This window comes from Henckelia pumila, chromosome 1 (assembly GCF_033568475.1).
Source record: "Henckelia pumila isolate YLH828 chromosome 1, ASM3356847v2, whole genome shotgun sequence".
In the NCBI taxonomy this organism is placed as follows: domain Eukaryota; kingdom Viridiplantae; phylum Streptophyta; class Magnoliopsida; order Lamiales; family Gesneriaceae; genus Henckelia; species Henckelia pumila.
In genome coordinates, this window is record NC_133120.1 from 100,335,209 (window position 1) to 100,353,815 (window position 18,607).

An 18,607-nucleotide genomic window follows, 5' to 3' on the forward strand; every position below is an offset into this window, starting at 1 on the left:
TTTTTCTTGAATATCATATATTATCTTTATCTATAATTTTAAATCAATCATATCTTATTTGAATTTTTAAATTTGATGATAATGTCTTTACTATTTTCTAAAATAATTTTTCGGTTGAAAATACTATAGATTTTAAAAAAAAATTAGATCAAATAATATTATCTTTTGTTAAATATTCAATATTATATCTACTTATAATTTTAAATTTGTATCATATATTATTGTATTTTTTAATTTTATGATAATTGTTTACTATTTTCCGTAAAGATTTGTTCGAAAAAATTTCATGTTTCTATTTTTAGCATACTTTTTTGTTTATATATATATATATATATATATATATATATATATATATATATATATTAAATAGTTTCTTAATTTATTTAAGTTAATTTAGTTACTTTCTTTACTCGAGACAAACACGTCTCGAGTTCATCCTCAAATCTCGTATCTTTTGTGTTCGATCTAAAAATAGTAGTTAAATATCATTTATTATCATCATATATTTGCAGTGTTTTGAACCGATTTTCTCAAGAAAAGACATGTTTGTTAAAAGAGTACAGAAAAATATTTTGGGGATCAAAAAATGAAAACATATATTTTCTGACCGAGATTTAACATAAATTGAATTCCGAAATTAAAAGAAAGTGTATCGTTTAAAGAATCTTAATCTTTATTCAGCAAAACCAAATAAATATTATTTATATTTTATCTAAATGGTAAACTTTTATCATTCAAACCAAAGGATCGTTATTTACATGGCACTACTCCACATCACATCCAATCTCTTCAACAATCAGAAGACACTATCTTATCGCGGTGCATTGAGATACACCTCCTCAAGGACGTATGAGCAAAAGAGAAACCAACAAAATCAATAGCGCAATGTTCTACTACTCTGTTCTCAAGATTTATGCCTTTCATCGATTCGACGCGAGGCATAGAGCTAGTGCTAAGACCCCGTGAGTAGAACCAATTCCTGCAAAACAAATCGACGGAAAATGAGAGTTGAAAATCCTGATGGGATAAAACCCCCTCAACCGCGGTGCATGTGTTATATCACGGCACCTACCATGTCCGGATGAGCATTTGAATAACGCAACAGAGCTAACGTCTAAACTTCATAGCAGAAGTACGAACAGGCTTTCAGCGTCTGAATAGTTACCGAAACTGGAACTCCAAAAGACACTACAGGCTTTCATTAGAATCTAAGATCGTGACACTTGTCTTATGTTCAAATTCAAGAAAGTTCTTACATCGAACTCATTCTCTACATTCATATACAAGTTCAACCTGCAGCACCATTCAAAATTCACATGTTATGTTTTCCAAAAAAGAAACATTGCCTTTTTATGAATGGAAAGCAGTAAGCAAAGGGAAAATCAAGGACCGCAATTTGAATTTCAGGGGCAGGAAGCACGGTTTAGAGAAAAACATGCACTCAGATATGGAAGATAACATAGAATGGTCAGCAAATTAACAAAATAAAAGTCAGAAGTATCAAAGTTACCGGTTATGGAGATGGCATTTTGCGTTTCATTAAGCTTATTCAATACTATTAGTCTCGGACCATCCAGGCTCGTAGGTTTCAAGCAACCCAATCTTTGCCTTGTTAGGGAGATCATGTGGATGAACAAATGGAACTCCAGGTGGCCATCCAATCTCCATCCTTATATTTGCACACGGACTCTCAAGTGACTGAATGTGATTCTCACATTCCTTTAAAGTGCAAAATCTTAACTTAATGCCTTTCTTATCAGCAATATCTTGAATCCTCTCTTTTAGGACTCTCTGTGCCTCAAGCCGAAGCCTCTTTGAGGGTGGAAGAGGTTTATCCCTCGAATTGTTTTTCTTCCTCCCCATTATTGGTTTAGTAGATCCTGTATCAGCATTTCATCAATCCAAGTAACAGTTATAATAAACTTCGTACAGAGAGCAACAAGTGCGATGGGAAAAAGTTTATGAAGCATCACAACAAATGGCCGTTCTGCACACCATTTTTTTAAACTTGAAATCTAAAGATGCAACAGATGAAAAATAAACAACTCTCCCATTAACGATGAAAATTGTACCGAGCTCGTAAAACCAGGCAACTACTTTTAATTTGTAGAAAGTCGGGTTGTTTAATTATATGCAAATTAGGGAATCTCCACTTCTTGTTATTAAAACAATTGACTCCCGACTGTTACAAAAACAGAATAAATAAATCTGACTCCAGAAAATGTTTAATTAAGGTGCTTATCCGTTTTTACCTGACAATTCAAGCTATTACAAATATTCCAAACTCTAACAACTGGAAAAAATAATGAACAAAAATATCTTTAAATATACCAAGACAAACACACTAAGATGATACAAAATTGTCATAAAATACAAACCAACAGAATAAATAAATCTGACTCCAGAAAATGTTTAATTAAGGCGCTTATCTGCTTTTACTTGACCATTCAAGCTATTACAAATATTCCAAACTCTAACAACTGGAAAAATAACGAACACAAATATCTTTTAATATACTAAGACAGACACACTAAGATGATACAAAATTGTCATAAAATACAAACCAAAGCATGGTTTGCAAGTTCCAACAGACACATGCCTAGTCTAATAGAGGCATCATCATCAAAAGTCCTTCACACACCACTACCAGTGCTTGTTTGCTAACCCTCATTTATAGTTCAGTCATATGTTATGTTCATCATTTTATTTGGATGTATCATGCATGGAAGGGTGGGAACTTGTGCTTAACCATTTAAATCAAACAACCAGATAGCTAAGAAAAATGGAAAATCGTAAATTCATAAATGTGTGTGTGAATAACTAACAGAGGAAAATACTAAAAAAGTTGGATTGTGAATCTACTTGTTTACTATTGTTGCAAACAAGCAATATTTCTCACATGGATTATGACTTAATTCATGTTTGCAGAAAAAACACGTACATATTACAAAATCAGACCTCAAGTAATGAGTTTGTCAGGGAAATAAATAGACTTTTTGACATACACAAAAAATTTACTTATCCACACGGAGATATTAACACTACTACACTTCCCAAAATATATGACAGCAAAGGAGAAGATGAACCAAGTCCAACCTTCTTGGGTTGCAGGGAAATTGAATGCAAAATTGTTCCTGTTTAGAAGTTGATCTGTAGATCTCTGCATGAAGTCATCAACTGGCATAGGAAGCAGGAATTGAGCTTCAACCCCATAGCCAGCAGCTTGCATCTCTGAACAATTGATGGTGGTCATGGATTTAGGCATGAGTTTGAATGCAAGAGAACAACGACCATACATAGTGCCCTGCAGATTACTTGTATCTATTCGATACAGTGCAGCGTTGATGTAACCTGCCGTTGCTTGATATAAAGCAAGACCAGGAAATATAATTGCTTCATTAGGCCCAAGATCGCCATCAACAAGAACCCAATGACCATGAAAATCTCTTATATGCATTCCAGGCTTATCTGACTTGATAAGAGTTAATAGGCTTCTGTCGACCTGATGCTCATCATGATCAGAGAACATAACTAGCTGTCCATCTTCTCGAGCAGTTAAATTATGATGCACAAGAGAAGGCCTTCCATGACAACAAACGGACAGTACAGATGATGATACTTCCCGATTTCTCAATGGAAGATTATCGAGTATTTCAGTGAAAGGCGAACTACGGAGATTTAAATAAAAGGTCATGGCATCCAATACGCACCTGCACACTTTTCCGAGCAGCCCGAAAATGTCAACTAAACCAGATGGAGGGATTTCAGTTTCATTAGTGGGTTCGATAAAAGTGACCCCAGGTCTAAAATCATAAGTCTCTTGCCACATCTGAGGGTCTGCATGGTAACCAGATGTTTTGCACCATTCACGGGAATCATCAACTACATCTGAGGAAGGAAAGGGTGGCTTATGAAGAAAGTAGAGTCGAGAAGACTCGAGACAGGACCTCAAAAGAGCTGCATCACGGATAGGTAATTGGATAATGGCAGCTGAATACTGAACCAATGATTGGGACAAAGTTGAGACAGACAACTTGTATGCATCCGATGGAAGACCTTCAGACGGTATTAGATCAACAAGTTTTACTCGACCCAATGTTGGCAGGCCGTTGCCTGCCATGGTATTCTCCAGAGACTCCAATTATACAGGATAGTAAAACAACCAAATTTCTAATTCCCTGCTGCATAAATTAATATATATTATGAGAAAGATATAAATATTGATAATCGAACTCAAGGCACAAATAGGTGATTATGATTTCCAAGAGAAATCTGCATCAATTACCCTGAAATTAACTAAAATTCCTTTGAAACCCACCAACATTAAACAACTAATATAAAAAATATATATAGTGCTTTTTTATATATAGATTATTAATCTTTTATTGCGTTCTCACTCCCATTGCCATTCCTCGCCCAAAAATAGCAAAGCAACAAGTCCAATGAGCACCAGATTCAATTTGGCAGTTGCCATAATCCAAATTAATAGATATGAAGTTTCAAGCTCACCATTCTTTAGCATCAATTATCAACCATCTACGAAATGCGAAAATAATTTTTAAGCAACCCAATACATATCATTTTCATGCCCACCCCCCGAAACTTGATTAGTAACAGTAAAATAAGCGCCAAGAACGTTGGTGAATCACTGAACCAGCGGGGACTCAAGAAATGAAACGGACCTTCAATAAAGCTTCACGATGTCGGATTTGAGGTTGTGCTGAAACTCCAATTCCGACAAACTTGAACAAAAATCGCGTAGAACGAAAATAGAGAGATAGATCCTGCTATAAGGGAGAACCTTCGAATCATCGGATGATGGCACTGAGTCGAATTCCCATTAAATTATTGTTTTGCTTTCTTTCAGCTCTTCTTTTCTTCCTCCTCGACTGCGAATACGGATTCCAGCTCGTTTTTATTATGATTATTTTTTTGTTTATATGCAATCTTTTTTCTTTTTCTTTTTCTTTTTCTTTTTCTTTTCTTTTTGGTATTTTGATAATTATAATTATGTTTTATTATTTCAATTGGAAAACCTAATAAATAATAGTAACATAAGTTATATGAAATATTTGAACAGTAGAATTATTATTTTCAAATTAATAAATTAACGTCAATGACGATATATAAAATTGTTATCAAAATTAGATTTGAACGATATATAAGTTAATTGAAATAAACCAATTTCTTCTGAAATTTCAATTCAAGCCTCTTAACTTTTTCAATATAGTATTAATATAATGCTCATGTGCACAGTGTAAGAGCAGTTTGAATTTTGTAGTCATTTTTTAAAATAAGTGCTTTTTTAAGCTATAAATTTTGGCTTCTGAAAAAGCCCTTTTTTTTCTTAAAAAATCACTTTTTTACTCATCCAAAAACCTTATCAGCTGAAAAAACATTTTTTTAAAAAAAAAATGTTTTTTTGGCCTGACTTCTCATTCCAAACGGGGCCTTAACTCGATGAAAAATTAAAATTGTAAAAAAAAATAAAAATAAAAAATTGCATGAGTAATAGACGATAATTTTTCAGCTTACTTCTTTGTTTCTATTATTAAAAGAATTTCGGACAAATCGAGAAAATATGTATACGAAATCCAAATCACAATTTGAAGAAACGAAACAAGAGAAGTGTAAGTGTAATATTTCACATGTGCATAAATGAAAATTGCAACCACCTTAATTATGTCTCTGCTCATTGTTGCGATGCTATGTTACATATTACAACATGCAAACCTGCGGAGGAAACAGGACACCCGGAACGAACAAATCCATGGAACTAAAACGCCAAAAGTTCGGAATCATTTCGGTTCATCCATCCTCGCCACATGCTCCGATTTCCTTCTCTTGGGCTCCTTCTCGCCCAGCTGCAAGGAAAAGCTTATGTCTTCATCCGAAGCATCCTTCAATTCGGAGAGATTTTCAGATATCATGAACCTGTGTTTTTTGTCGTTTTGATGCATTATGGGATCGCCATTAAAGCTAGGTATGAACTGATGCTCGAAACTCGGACCAGTGTTGAGACCGTCTTCCAGCTCAAACGCGGTATCCACTGGTGATGAATTTATATCTGGTCCGGATGCACCATTTTCCAATGGGATGTGCTGGATTTGGAAACCCAATGGCTTGGATTTGTCTTTTGGAAGAATTATATCCGGAGGTGACGAGTCCCCAGCGTTGGATCCAACCATGGAAGCCGCTCTTTGTTCTTGAACGGCGACTATAGTGATTCCACATGTATAAAAGATCAAAATGTCATTTCGAATGAAGAATAAATGTGAGAATGTGTGCATGATATGAAGTAGACTGACCTCGTAGAGATTCGTCAGAAGTGATTAGATCAAGTTCGAGGAAATTGAGCAGGCGCCCAAGATCAACACCGCTAGTCCAGTTCTCTGGAGGCTGGCCGACCTTTAGTTTAAGCCTTCCCCTATTGGCAGTTCCGCCCCATATAATTCCAATAGGCCTCGGCTTCTCGCCATTTTCACCTTTTAATATGATTAGACTTCCACTGTCCCCTTCGAGGTCAAATGTTTGTTGGTTCTCACCAACGACAAGAAAATCAGTCAAAAAGCATATCCCTTTTTCGTCGTTGTACTCGAGAGCGTATGCCAATACAGTACCAGTGGTGAAACCAGAACTTCTTCCAACCTTCATAACTTGTTTTCCCACAAGACTGTCGATTGAAGATTGTAAGTCTATGGTCTTCACATTTCCAATCTCTCCTATCCCTTTCACAGATGTAGTTACGGCGGTCATGTCAAAATCATCAGTGAATGGTATGAACGCTCCGTCCGCTCTCACAAATGTCTCTGCAAGTACAATCGGGTATTATGAAATTGTGCCTTTCATCTATCCAGTACTTAGAAAATTGGGGATGTTAACATCTAAGAAGAGAGCAAAAGATAGACACACTTCCATTTCCTTACAACTGATATTACGCCAACGTTACTCTGCAATCAATATTTTATATCTTTTGACCGATAAGAAATTGAGTGAATACAACTAACCTGGATTAATGCCAGCAAATATCCCAAACCAGAGGTCATCCCTAATGAATGAAGTTGCTCTTTCAACTGCACCAAGATAAACACCGGGTCCAAGTGTTGGTGGTAAAGGATGAAACATCTTTTGATTTGGGTAGTCTAAATCAACTGCAACATGACGATTTGTGAGGAAACCAACTTGTCGATTCCCTGTTTGGCTCCTCACAATAGCACCCAAGGTACCATAAGTTTCCTGATTTGCAACCTGCCATTTGCAGAAAAAGTGGAGATGCTGTGAGTGGAAAGGAAATGGCTAAACATGAATGAAATATACGATATGTTCCAAGAGATGGGTGATTCCAAAAGTGAAAAGACTAAGGTAGTGTTTGGGAGAGCTTCTAAGAAGCACTTCTCAGCTTCTCCTTCACAAAATTTGAGAAGTGCTTCCTAGAAGCTCTCCCAAACACTACCTAAGAATGGTAAGTTGCTTCCAAGCTACCTGAGAACCTGATCCAATGCATGGATCACTTCCACGCAGGTCATCAACAATCTCAGTGTACAATTGTTCCTTGGGTGTCGGCTCCGGTGCACCAAAATATGAAAACTCAACCACATCCACATCACACCACACACCTCCTGGTCCCTGAAGGTGTGAATGTAAATTCAACATCAACGCAGAACAATGAAGAGACAGACGGAGAAGCACAGCACATTCAGCAATTTTTTATACCTCCTTAATAATAAATGGAGGTTTGAAGACGACATTTGTTGCTTCATGATTCTACGAATACTGATCATAATGCACATGACGTATGACTAAATCAATTATATAATAGAGCACTGGTATATTTAAATACGAGAAAATAATAGGTATTATATTATTTTAAAGAAATGTACATTACTCACACAATCACACACACACAGCAAATAGCCTAAAAAGTTAAGACACACAGCAAATAGCCTAAAAAGTTAAGACAAATCGATTGATTAATCAATGCATAAAGAGAGGATATTTTTAGAAAAAAATAACGCCATACCAAGGAGACTAAAAAATGATCCATGATTTTCTCTCCCTTATTATATAATACTGATGCATGCACCAAAAGAAAGTATAGTAGTAATAGAAAATTTGAATTTAAAATTACCGATAATTAGCAATATTTCATGAAAATTTCATTTTTGATCTTCTTTTGTGTTATAGAAAATGCATTTAAAAACTTCGATAGAAGAGGCGAAGGGCAGATGACTAAAGCCTTGTCATCTTTGTTATTACCTCCAAAGCAGTTGGTAAGCACTGTATTGGACTAAGCCATTGTTTGTGAACTTTCCGTGACACAAATACCAGTATGGCAGGTATATCCGTCAAAACACCACGTCGAATACGAAAACCAATTGCTGTGCCAAGACTGTAACAACGCAAGATTTTGCTGTGAAATGCTCTTATGGTCATGAGCTCAAGCAAGGTATTTGCTCGCTGACCTTCTGGCAAATGGCCCAGAGTTTCGGGCAAAACCCCTTTCTGTAGGTTAGCAAAGTAATTTGACCTTTCTTCAGCGTCATCTTTTATTCGACAGGGCCATGAGAAGTATGCAGCACTACTCTCACAGTGCTGCCCAGCTGATGCATGGGGATGAAGGGGTGAACTAAATGAAGGCTGGTAAGAATGATTGCAGCAGTATTTCTCAAGATCCAAAGATGATTCATCTGATGGCGTAGAACCTGAGCAATGGGCTCTTGAAATCGGCCTTGCATGTTCCATCGCTTGATTTACTGCAGTGAAAGCTTCAACTTCCTGCAAGGAGTGAACATTAAAAGGCTGTTCCAAAACACTCATCCGTTACAGTAAACTCACTCCACAAAACTTTATGTGGTCAATTCTATTGGTCACTATGGGCTGAAAATAGGCAAGTAAAATACGTGAAGATATACTTCTAACAATAGAGGTAGTGGAACAACGAGATGCATTTTCTAGGTTAAAATCGTAAATTCCCAAATGCGAACCAGTGTATACATTTCAGTAAGAATGCAAGGGGAAAATAGTCAAAATACTTTCTGGTGCATTTGCTTCAATTTGTGCAGTCTGCATTGAGTTATGCAAGGTACAGCAAATAAAAAGAGATCTGCTTTCTAGGAGCTTATACTTTCCATCGCAAAGATATTTGAATTTGAAAATGTAACAATATTATACCTTGTTTGCTGACTGCAGAAGCAGCTAAATGCGAGAATATTTGCAGACAGGAAAACCTGAGCTTCCTTTGAACGAAAACTTTTTGAAGACCTCACTGAAAACTAAAATTGAATTTGTTTTGCTAATAACCTAGATGGTGCATCGAAGCTACAAATTACAGACAGCTAGAACCTTTGGCATCTAACGAAGTATCAACATCAAATATTGAAAAGAAATTTCTTTAAAAAAAAAACGCAAACTTTGTAACAAAATAAAAGGCGCAGATCAAAATCTTGAAAACTTAAAACAAGTAAACATCAAACCATAGACTACATTGAGAATTGAAGCTGGAGACAATCAAGTCATTCCCGATTAAATAACAGAACTTTTACGTATATCACATCTGAAGGCAGCCAAAAACCAAACTTTTTCAGTGACTACTTAATTCAACATAACAATACAGCAGCTATAGTCCACAGAAACATGTAATTTCAGAATTCAGAGTACTTCGTTCTCTAGTTTTTTTTCGTTTCGATCAAACAAAAATAACTGTGAGATGGCACAACAATAGCAAAGAAGCCGGAAACACGGATTAAGATTTCAACAAGAAACAAATAGAAAGCAGAGAAGCTTCTCTCTTGACTGTGGCTACTGCTTACTGATCCAATTGGATATGAAAGGCTAAAACACAGCTCACTGATGAAAAACAAATATATTTGACAAACCCATATCCATAGTTGAGATAAATCAGACGGTAAACAGAAATAGTTGCAAAAGAAAAACGATTACTCACAGAGGGGAAAAAAGAAAGAAAATTGGATGTTGTAAACTCACTGACCACACAAATTCATGTGGAAATCCAGTTTCTGAGGCCTAAATTTCATCAAATACAACCATCCCCGTACGTAGAATTCAATAACGGGCCAAGTTTCGCTTTTCCTGATGTGGAGCTTTTAGTGCGTGTGGGTGTGGGTGTGTGTGTGTGGGTGTGTGTGTGAGAGAGAGGGAGGGAGAGAGAGAGGAGGAGAAGAAGAAGAAGACGAAGTTGCCTCCTGTTATTTTCCTCCAATTCTTTACAATGCTTATGTTCATGTAATGAAGTAATCAAGTTCTATTTTTTGTTATTTTTAAATTTTGTATTCACAAATTTCCTTGATGTAATTCAAATTAAATCATTGTCGATATTATATACTAGTATTTTCGTGTACGAGTTGTGTGTTTATAAACTGTATTTTTTTAAAAAAAATAAAAAAATAAATTGTAAAAGTAAAAATACAAAAAAAAAAATAGCGTGTTCATAAATAAATAGTCTCTAAAACACAATAAATACATTGATTTTATATGGTGTGACATTTGCATAAATAAAAAAGACATCAATTGTCATGAAATTAATGTCATTTTGGTAAATAAAAAAATATACAAATTAAAAAAAGATAAAGTCATATAAAAATGATTTATTTGTCTAATAATTTAAGTTTTGTTATGAATTAAGTTAAAGGATAAAATTGTAATATTATATCAAGTTTTATCAATTAATTAAAAGACATTTATTATAATAATATAGTAAGATATTAATTACAAATTCAATGTGTTGAGCAAAATTTCACTTAAATCATAGTTTATATTATACATTAATTATCCATCCGATGTTTTCAGCAAAATTTCACTAAGGTTTGAACTAAAAGTATATAAAGTAATATCGATCTATAAAATATATAAAGTAATATCAAAGTAGAAAAAGTTGACCCGAATCAAAGATCTCTCTATCATTATTTTTAAAAAAAAACAAGTAATATTATTTTGTAAGTTATAACATTGCCGTGATTCATTGAGACGAAGAACGATGCATTTCAAGGTTGCTAGCAATATGAATTCAAATTCAAATTAAATAAATGTATAATTAATTAATTTCGAATAACATCAAATCCAAGGATTATGAAATCCAAGGTAAGGCGGTACAAGCGACGGGCCCAAAGCCGACAACACCTAGTGGTATGGTGGTGGGGGGGTGAGTTGGGAGGACACTGAGAACATTTAGTGGGGATGGCAAAAGTAAATTGCCCACAAATTGTATTTATGTACATGTAAGGAAAAATGGAGCCCCCTATACAAAACTTGAGGAATCCTAAAGATTATAATAAATCAACCAGTCTCTCTTCTTCTATCTAGAACACCAACTTGTGCAGCCATATCAAGGTCCATGTTATTCTGGATGTCAGCTGAGTCAAATCCATTGCCGCTCATGTCTCTTCTCGGCCATCTTCATGAAGCCAGTGTGTATCTTCGGCCCCCAAAACAGCCATCACCAAGTCACACTCAATGCTCAAGGTTATCAGCATAAACTTATGTGTCAGTGTTCATTAATAAGCATCATTTATATATCATACATAATCAACTAGCACCTCATATTATGTTTGGATCAATGCATTTGAGAGGATGGTTTTCGAATCCACTCCATATAAAGTCAAGCAATTTCAAAAAGAGCAGTTTGAAAGTAAGCTCCTTTACCCCAGTATATCCATAAGCTGAGTCTCTGTTCATCAAAGCGTAGAGGTCTCCGAAGAGAGACCACCACATGAAATGAGACATGTAACAGATGAGAAAGAACATTTACTATTTAAACCCATTGCTGAGTCATTTCACATACAATTTCAAACACAATCCAAGTAGTGTGTTATTTGAAATCTTCTATCTTATCATCTCCATCTATCCCTTCCTCCGAATCACCGAATCAAATGCATCAATCTAATCTAACTAAATCAAATGCAACAATTCAAACGCGACTTCATATTATCCATTTACACAAATGATATAGAAAATTCAGTATCTTTTACAAATGATCACACACAGATCAATCCAGAGACCAGAAGTCACCATAAAACATACCAAAACCACATTTAGCCACACATTGTAATTCACTGACACATTCAGTCATTAGAGTATATTAACCCATCAACATATAAGCAAAAACAAATCATTCGTACATACGATACTGTGGATAACAATTAAAACAGGCTCAGGTGCAAATAATAGAACTGAAACAAACACAAGAAAGAAACATATCAGAAAAACAAACGCAAGAAGGAAAAATAAAAGAAAAAAAACACAAAACACGATAGTTTTTATTTACATTCAAAGCCCGCTCGTCCGTCATTGCCGCCTCAAAAAGTGGTCGGCTCCGGTTGCAGGCAATCTTCATCGCAGTAGAAGCAGAGGGAAACGGCAACGAGTAAATACCAATCGACCGAATCCCGAAAATAGGAGCCTTCTCAAACCTCCACCGGTTACCCGACGGCGGCGAGCGGCGTCTCAAATTTCACGATCGACGAAACCGATAAATTCCCGTCGGCCTCCCCCCTCCGCCTCCTGCTCGGATAAGATCAAGTAGTTCATTAAAACCCTAATCGGGTTTACGCCCTTTATACAAACCAAACGAGTTCTTTTGTGGGCTGGGCTACTCATTAAATCACTAAATGGGCTTACATCAAATTCATTAATGGGCCAACAGTTTTGAATGGCATACAGTTGCCCCAATAGGCAATAGGCCAATAATCGTCACGAAATTGTATTTGAAGCCCATGAAATCAAAGAAAATGATTCGTCAAATGAAAATTGAAATAGATTGTTGATTGCAACTTGACGAAGACCCAGGGTACGTTTTCCTTCTTTTCTTCTTTTTTTTATTTATTATTTTTCATTCTCAACTTAGGCTGCGTTTACTTAGTGGGATGAGATTACACGGGAATAAATCATATTAGGATTATTAAAATGATTTTGAAGGATTTAAAATAATGATGGATAAACAATAACATGTTTACTTCGAGTTATTAATTTTGGGATTGAAATACTGATTGAATGATGAAAGATAGTTTTACCCTCCACTTATGATATACAATCTTATGCTTGATTTTGTATTCATATAATTTGGATTGAATTATTTTTTAACTAAATTATTATTGATTCACACGGAGGCATTTTCACTTATCAAAATTATTAGGTATAAAAATATGTATTTTTTTCAAAAATAATAAAATTGATAAATTGAGTTATAAAAAAGAGAGAGACCGAAAGAAATTGGGAGGGAAACAAAATAATTGAAGGATGGTAGATTAGGATTTATATGTATTTTTTTTCCACAAATATGGGTTAGGATTATACATGTCAAAACGGGCCGGCGGGGCGGGCCGGCCCGCAACCCGCCTCAACCCGCCTTTAGGCGGGGCGGCCCGCCATTTGGGCGGGCCTCCAAATGCTCAGCCCAACCCAACCCGTCTTGGGCCGCAGGTTGGGCGGGCCGGCCCGCCTAATTTTTTATTAATTTTTTTTATAAAATAAATGTTAATTTTTAAATTAAAAAAAAATTAAAAACACTTGAAATGGTAAGAAAATGAAAAATAAAATTTAATCAAATAGTTTAATCAATATTAAAAAGTATTATTATTAAAATTTAATAATATATAAAATTAATTAGTAAAAAAAAATATGAAAAAATTTAAAAATACTACATAGTTTATTATCATCAAAATTCATTCAAAATAAGTTCAATAAAACTAAAAAATATGTATACAAAACACTAAAAAAAATACAATTTTGCAAAAATAAAAATAAAAAAATATTTGGCGGGCCAGCCCAACCCGCGGCGGGCCAACCCGCGGCGAGCCAGCCCGCCCTAACCCGCGGCCGGCGTGGGCTCAGCCCGTTTGGCCCGCCTCCAAATGGGCTGAGATTTGGCCAACCCAACCCAACCCATTTCCATGGCGGGGCGGGCCGGCCCGACGGGCCTAGCCCAATTGGACAAGTCTAGTTAGGATGTGTTATCCCTTGTATAATTAAGGATGTCTAATACCATAAATTAGGATTGAATGACGGACCTTGAGTTTTGAGATATTTGATTTTTTTTGCAAGTAAACAATGGATGAAGTTGGATTAATAAGCTTATCCTATTGTTATCAAGCCAAGTAAACTCCCTTATAGATTAATTTATAAATTTGTCCGTATTTGTATTTTATCTTTTAAAATAAGTAATGTGGTTTAAATTATTTTAGAATGTCGATCTAATTTTACCAAATCTCGTAAATTAGGGAGTTCTTTCTTCTATTTCGGCATTTCGTTACAATATCCATGATGCTCGAGGAAAAATACAAAAGTTTTCCCAACATAATACATCTCAATCTATGTGCATGCCATAAAGCTTGGTTATATCAAATTAAATAACACGAATTTTTAAATATTTTTTTCTTATGAAATTCTCATATGTGTGTGTGTGTGTTTGCTTTTGGAGAAAAGCTTCAAGGAAAGTTTCGATTCATTGATTTCTATGCAAGTGATTTTGATCGTTTTCATCGAAAACTTTCTTTTCCTTTCGCTTTGTTTTTGTGTGGTGTGGTTTGGATTAAGCTATATGAATGAGCTTTTAAAGGAGAGAATATTTCTGCCTACTTATTCGAGCATTATTGCAATGACATATTCTATTTTGAAATGACGATTTTTAGAAATATATATAAAAAAAATTCTAAATTTCAGATTTAAAAATTTCAAAAAGTGTCTTTGCTGATATTAACGTGAATTTGAAATAATTAAATCAATAAAATGATACGTGACTATTGGGTATATTGAAATGAACGTTCTCTTTATTTTTAAAAATGTGAAATTATATTTTGAAAAAAATTGAAGAGATTGGGACTAGCATTACCCGAAATTTTAAAGTCAAGGATAAGGCTCTCTTTAGCGATACTCCAACTTGCTTTCTTGTTAAATTTATTTTAGGGGATGACAGACACTTTCTATTTTTGGCTCATGGACATTTCCATTCTCCGAATTATATTGACTCCATTCAATTTTTAGACCTAATTAGTTCACATGGTTATAGAAGTAAATTTTTTTTTAAAAAAAAAGTATATATGTACTACAAACCGCTCCTTGTAAAATTACAAAATTAAAGGTATTTTTATCATAAGTGAAAAAAAGATCACGACCCTTGTGATATATAGGTATAAATTTTTTAAAATAGGGGAGAAACTTGAGTTCGAACTCAAAATTAAAATATCGAAAAACATGTGTTACAAAATGATCCAATCGACTGGTTTGCAAAGTCATGATCGATTTCTTCAATAACGGGAATAGATAATTATTGTTGTTTACCGGTTTACTTTACATGATTGTCTTTGTTTAGAAAATGACATTATTATTTTTCTACAAACCAATACTTATAAAAATACAAAATGAAACATATGTTAATATCACAAGTGCAATGGTTGATTCTCGAGTTCTAGTGACTCTATACATAATTTTTTTTTAAAAAAAAAAAACATAGACACACATCCAACGATAGGTACAATGATATAAACATTTTTCAAATTTTAATACAGAAAAACACTGAATTGGAACCGATAAAAAAATAAGTATTATTTAAGATGGCCCAATCAGGTTTAATGATATGCTAACCTTATGACACCACCTCTATAGTATATCCACGGGTTAATATGTATCAATATATATATGAGATTCATTAATTTTTCAATGAACCTACTTATATTGATAAATTTTTATTTTTATACCCACATTTGGACAATACCCAACATGAAAATTTCTTGCAATTGGATGGTTTGCAAAGTCATAATCAAATTCTTCGATAATTGGGGTAGCTAACTATTTTTTATCCGATTTATCTTACATGATTGTCTTAAAGGTAAATTTCCTTTAAATCCTTGAATTTAAACTTAACTTTACATTCAGTTTTAATTTTTCGAAAAAATATATGTTTGCACTACCTGATCTACGAACAAATGTTTCTGCACTCACTGAACACACACGTTTTTTCTTGGATGAAAATAAATACAAAATATTGAAAATATGATACTAATATATTATATTTGAGCACCCGTTATTTCAAATATGGTATGTGATACCCGGAAGAGGAAATCACCTCAGCCCCTCGATGACCATATAAAAAGAACATCCCTAATCAACTAAAACCAGTTCAGGAGTTCGGGAGCTCGGCCAAGCTCCACCCCTATAGTTACCAGCTCGGGTCGGGAGCTCGGCCAAGTTCCACCCCTATAGTTACCAGCTTGGGTCGGGAGCTCGGCCAAGCTCCACCCCTATAATTACCAGCTCGGGTCGGGAGCTCGGTCAAGCTCCCCACCATAATTCCCAGTTCAGGTCGGGAGCTCAGATCGAGAATTTGGGAGCTCAACTCAGCCCTGATGTCAGTAGGGAGTTAGCTTGGTAGATTTGTTCGGCAACCTTGGTGAGCCAGCTAGGATGTTAGGATCAGTATTTAAGGTGAGTTCAGGGGTTCAGCAACAACTCACTCACCCCTTCCTATGTGACTCCAAGGAGAGTAGCAATATAAAGTCTTATGAATGGCAGTTCAGCTCATATTAAGTGTATTATTATTTCCTTTTTCATATAAGATTCAGGCGAGATCTCAGCCTAGATATTCGGGATCGTGATCCCGGGATTCTCGGGTTTTTGATAAGGAAGGTAGGCGTTAAATGCGGAGCTCTCTCCTATAAATAACATGTTCACTTTCATTATTTGGATCCTAATTTTCACTTGTGCGCATACACCACTCTCTATATTTCGCTATCCTAGCATCTGACTTGAGCATCGAAGGGGATACGCCGGAGCACCTTCCGGCCCCCCTTAACACTCTTGTTCGTGATTTCAGGTCAGTAGCAGTTCATCTTCTGTTGGAGGAGTTTCATCAGCTCATCCAAGGAGATCACTTTATTAAGGTATATCAGTATGAATATATGATTTTTAAATATTCAAACATGTGTGCAGATATAAACCAATTAATGCTCGAATATCATATATTAGTATCATATTTTTAATGTTTCGTATCTATTTTCACCGATGAAAATACACGTGAATCCTTACCGCGTAAAAATATTTTTTAATGGATAAGTGAGAACAAATTCATATTTTTCTTAGAGCGATTGAATGCACATTTGAGATTGAAAATTTAAAACAAATTTACCAATAATTTGAAATAACAGCATCATTATTGGAGGTGTAGTACTACTCGGCTGATTTTTGGAATAAACTCAATAAAGTTTGTCGTTTTGGATAATAGTTTCAATTATTTCAGGGAATTTTTCCATGTGGGATTGATTAAGATTTTTATATAGTTTCATTCAATAATTTCTTTTTAGGGAAAAAGACCGTTTAAAACAAGATAAACATGAAAAGTTGCCATCAATGTAAAGGCCGATGGTTCCACAATTCGAAGTACATGGACACAGCTGCATACTACCAGCTTATGGGCACTTCAATTTTTTTAAATTTTTTTTTTTTAACAAAGCGTAAAATTATATTCAAACAAAGTCGAGTACTGTTAAATCAGAAATTAGAGAAGGTGTGAGTTGTTCGCCTAGGCGGCTAGACCTAGAAAAAGATATAATTGTCTTAGCTAATGCATGAACACATGATTCGCTGATCTTTTGATAAAAAACCAAAAAGATAGATTGAATGTTTAAAGCAAAGAACTTATAATCTTCAATTATTAGTCCCTTCGAGGACATCCGATAGTCTTCAATTATTAAACCCATATCCAAAGAAGAATATGTTGTTGTAAGTAGAGCTGTCAATTTGGGTTAGACCCGCCGGGTTGGCCCGGCCCGCCACACAATTTAAGTGGGTTGGGTTGAAATTTTTTCAACCCAACAAAAGGTGGGCCTAGATGGGCCAACCCGCCTAGGCCCGCGACACGCGCGGGTTGGCTCGCGGGCCTTGAAAATTAATATTTTATTTTTATTTTTATTGTTATATATGTATTTTTTTAATAAAAATTGTAAATTTTTTTTATTAATTACTTTATATAAAATTTACACACATGAAATCAATAATTAAATTTTTATTAATATGTTTCTGTTAATATTTATTTATGAAATTATATTTATAACTATTTATAATATTTTTTATTTATTTTTATTTGTTGTGATCCAATCCGCGGGTCGGCCCGTCTAACCCGCAACCCACTTTGAGTTGTGTTGGGTTAAGGATTTTCAGCCCGCCATCAACCTGCCAAAAGGTGGGTTTTTGGTGGGCCGCCCCGCCCCGCCATGGGTTGACCCATTTAAGAGCTCTAGTTGTAAGACATTTCACATTTAATCCAACTAAGATACCATCATTATATGTAAAATACTCATCCTAAAATTGTGACATATACATATAATTGATATGACTTATAATACTTTATAATTTATTCCGTTGTTGCACAAGGTATATAAAATCAACCAACATATATGCCGATGACTCATGGAGTCAAGACATCGAGTTTGAGATGAGATATCAAAATCAAAATTCAATTTTAACAAATCTACTCCGCCAACTAAAAAAATCAACCAACACGTGTCGCAATTTCTTATTAGTTTTGACTTTTGAAAAAATTTAATTATGTAACCGAATTTGTTTTTCAGTAGCATTATGTATCAGTACTTGTTCGAAAAAA

The 18,607-nt window shown here is 34.9% G+C and overlaps 2 protein-coding genes and 1 long non-coding RNA gene across 9 annotated transcripts; all 3 read right to left on the reverse strand.

Annotated features, from left to right (window-relative positions):
• Positions 1-754: 754 nt before the first annotated feature.
• Positions 755-4,893, reverse strand: LOC140874790 (uncharacterized). 3 transcript variants are annotated; one of them, XM_073278188.1, is made up of 5 exons: positions 4,683-4,893; positions 3,097-4,178; positions 1,511-1,880; positions 1,073-1,293; positions 755-979 (listed from the first exon to the last, which is right to left on the reverse strand). In XM_073278188.1, the coding sequence occupies exons 2-3, from the start codon at positions 4,118-4,120 to the stop codon at positions 1,546-1,548; spliced, it is 1,359 nt and encodes a 452-aa protein (XP_073134289.1). In that variant the 5' UTR covers positions 4,121-4,178; positions 4,683-4,893; the 3' UTR covers positions 755-979; positions 1,073-1,293; positions 1,511-1,545. The 3 variants fall into 3 exon arrangements, with proteins under 3 accessions (XP_073134289.1, XP_073134288.1, XP_073134290.1); XM_073278187.1 differs by having other exon boundaries at positions 3,097-4,181; XM_073278189.1 differs by having other exon boundaries at positions 4,802-4,873.
• Positions 4,894-5,584: 691 nt separating this feature from the next.
• On the reverse strand, positions 5,585-10,225 carry LOC140878579 (protein NARROW LEAF 1). 5 transcript variants are annotated; one of them, XM_073282212.1, is made up of 7 exons: positions 9,989-10,225; positions 9,172-9,227; positions 8,257-8,775; positions 7,483-7,626; positions 7,008-7,248; positions 6,309-6,809; positions 5,585-6,217 (listed from the first exon to the last, which is right to left on the reverse strand). In XM_073282212.1, exons 3-7 carry the CDS (start codon positions 8,740-8,742, stop codon positions 5,799-5,801), a joined length of 1,791 nt encoding a protein of 596 aa, XP_073138313.1. In that variant the 5' UTR covers positions 8,743-8,775; positions 9,172-9,227; positions 9,989-10,225; the 3' UTR covers positions 5,585-5,798. The 5 variants fall into 5 exon arrangements, with proteins under 5 accessions (XP_073138313.1, XP_073138306.1, XP_073138297.1 ...); XM_073282205.1 differs by having other exon boundaries at positions 9,172-9,265; XM_073282196.1 differs by having other exon boundaries at positions 9,172-9,272.
• Positions 10,226-11,034: 809 nt separating this feature from the next.
• LOC140875350 (uncharacterized) lies at positions 11,035-12,525 on the reverse strand. Its single transcript, XR_012148418.1, has 2 exons — positions 12,281-12,525; positions 11,035-11,683 (listed from the first exon to the last, which is right to left on the reverse strand). It is a non-coding gene; the product is annotated as an uncharacterized lncRNA (long non-coding RNA).
• Between the last annotated feature and the right edge of the window lie 6,082 nt (positions 12,526-18,607).

Excerpts from the sequence above, each read along its gene's own strand:
- LOC140874790 (XM_073278188.1), bottom strand. The coding sequence starts at position 4,120 with ATGGCAGGCAACGGCCTGCCAACATTGGGTCGAGTAAAACTTGTTGAT. Across the intron at positions 1,881-3,096 it reads TTTCCCTGCAACCCAAGAAG|GATCTACTAAACCAATAATG; the intron begins GTTGGACTTGGT and ends ATGCTGATACAG.
- LOC140878579 (XM_073282193.1), bottom strand. The coding sequence starts at position 8,742 with ATGGAACATGCAAGGCCGATTTCAAGAGCCCATTGCTCAGGTTCTACG. Across the intron at positions 6,810-7,007 it reads ATTTGCTGGCATTAATCCAG|AGACATTTGTGAGAGCGGAC; the intron begins GTTAGTTGTATT and ends TTGTACTTGCAG. Across the intron at positions 6,218-6,308 it reads TTCTGACGAATCTCTACGAG|TCGCCGTTCAAGAACAAAGA; the intron begins GTCAGTCTACTT and ends GAATCACTATAG.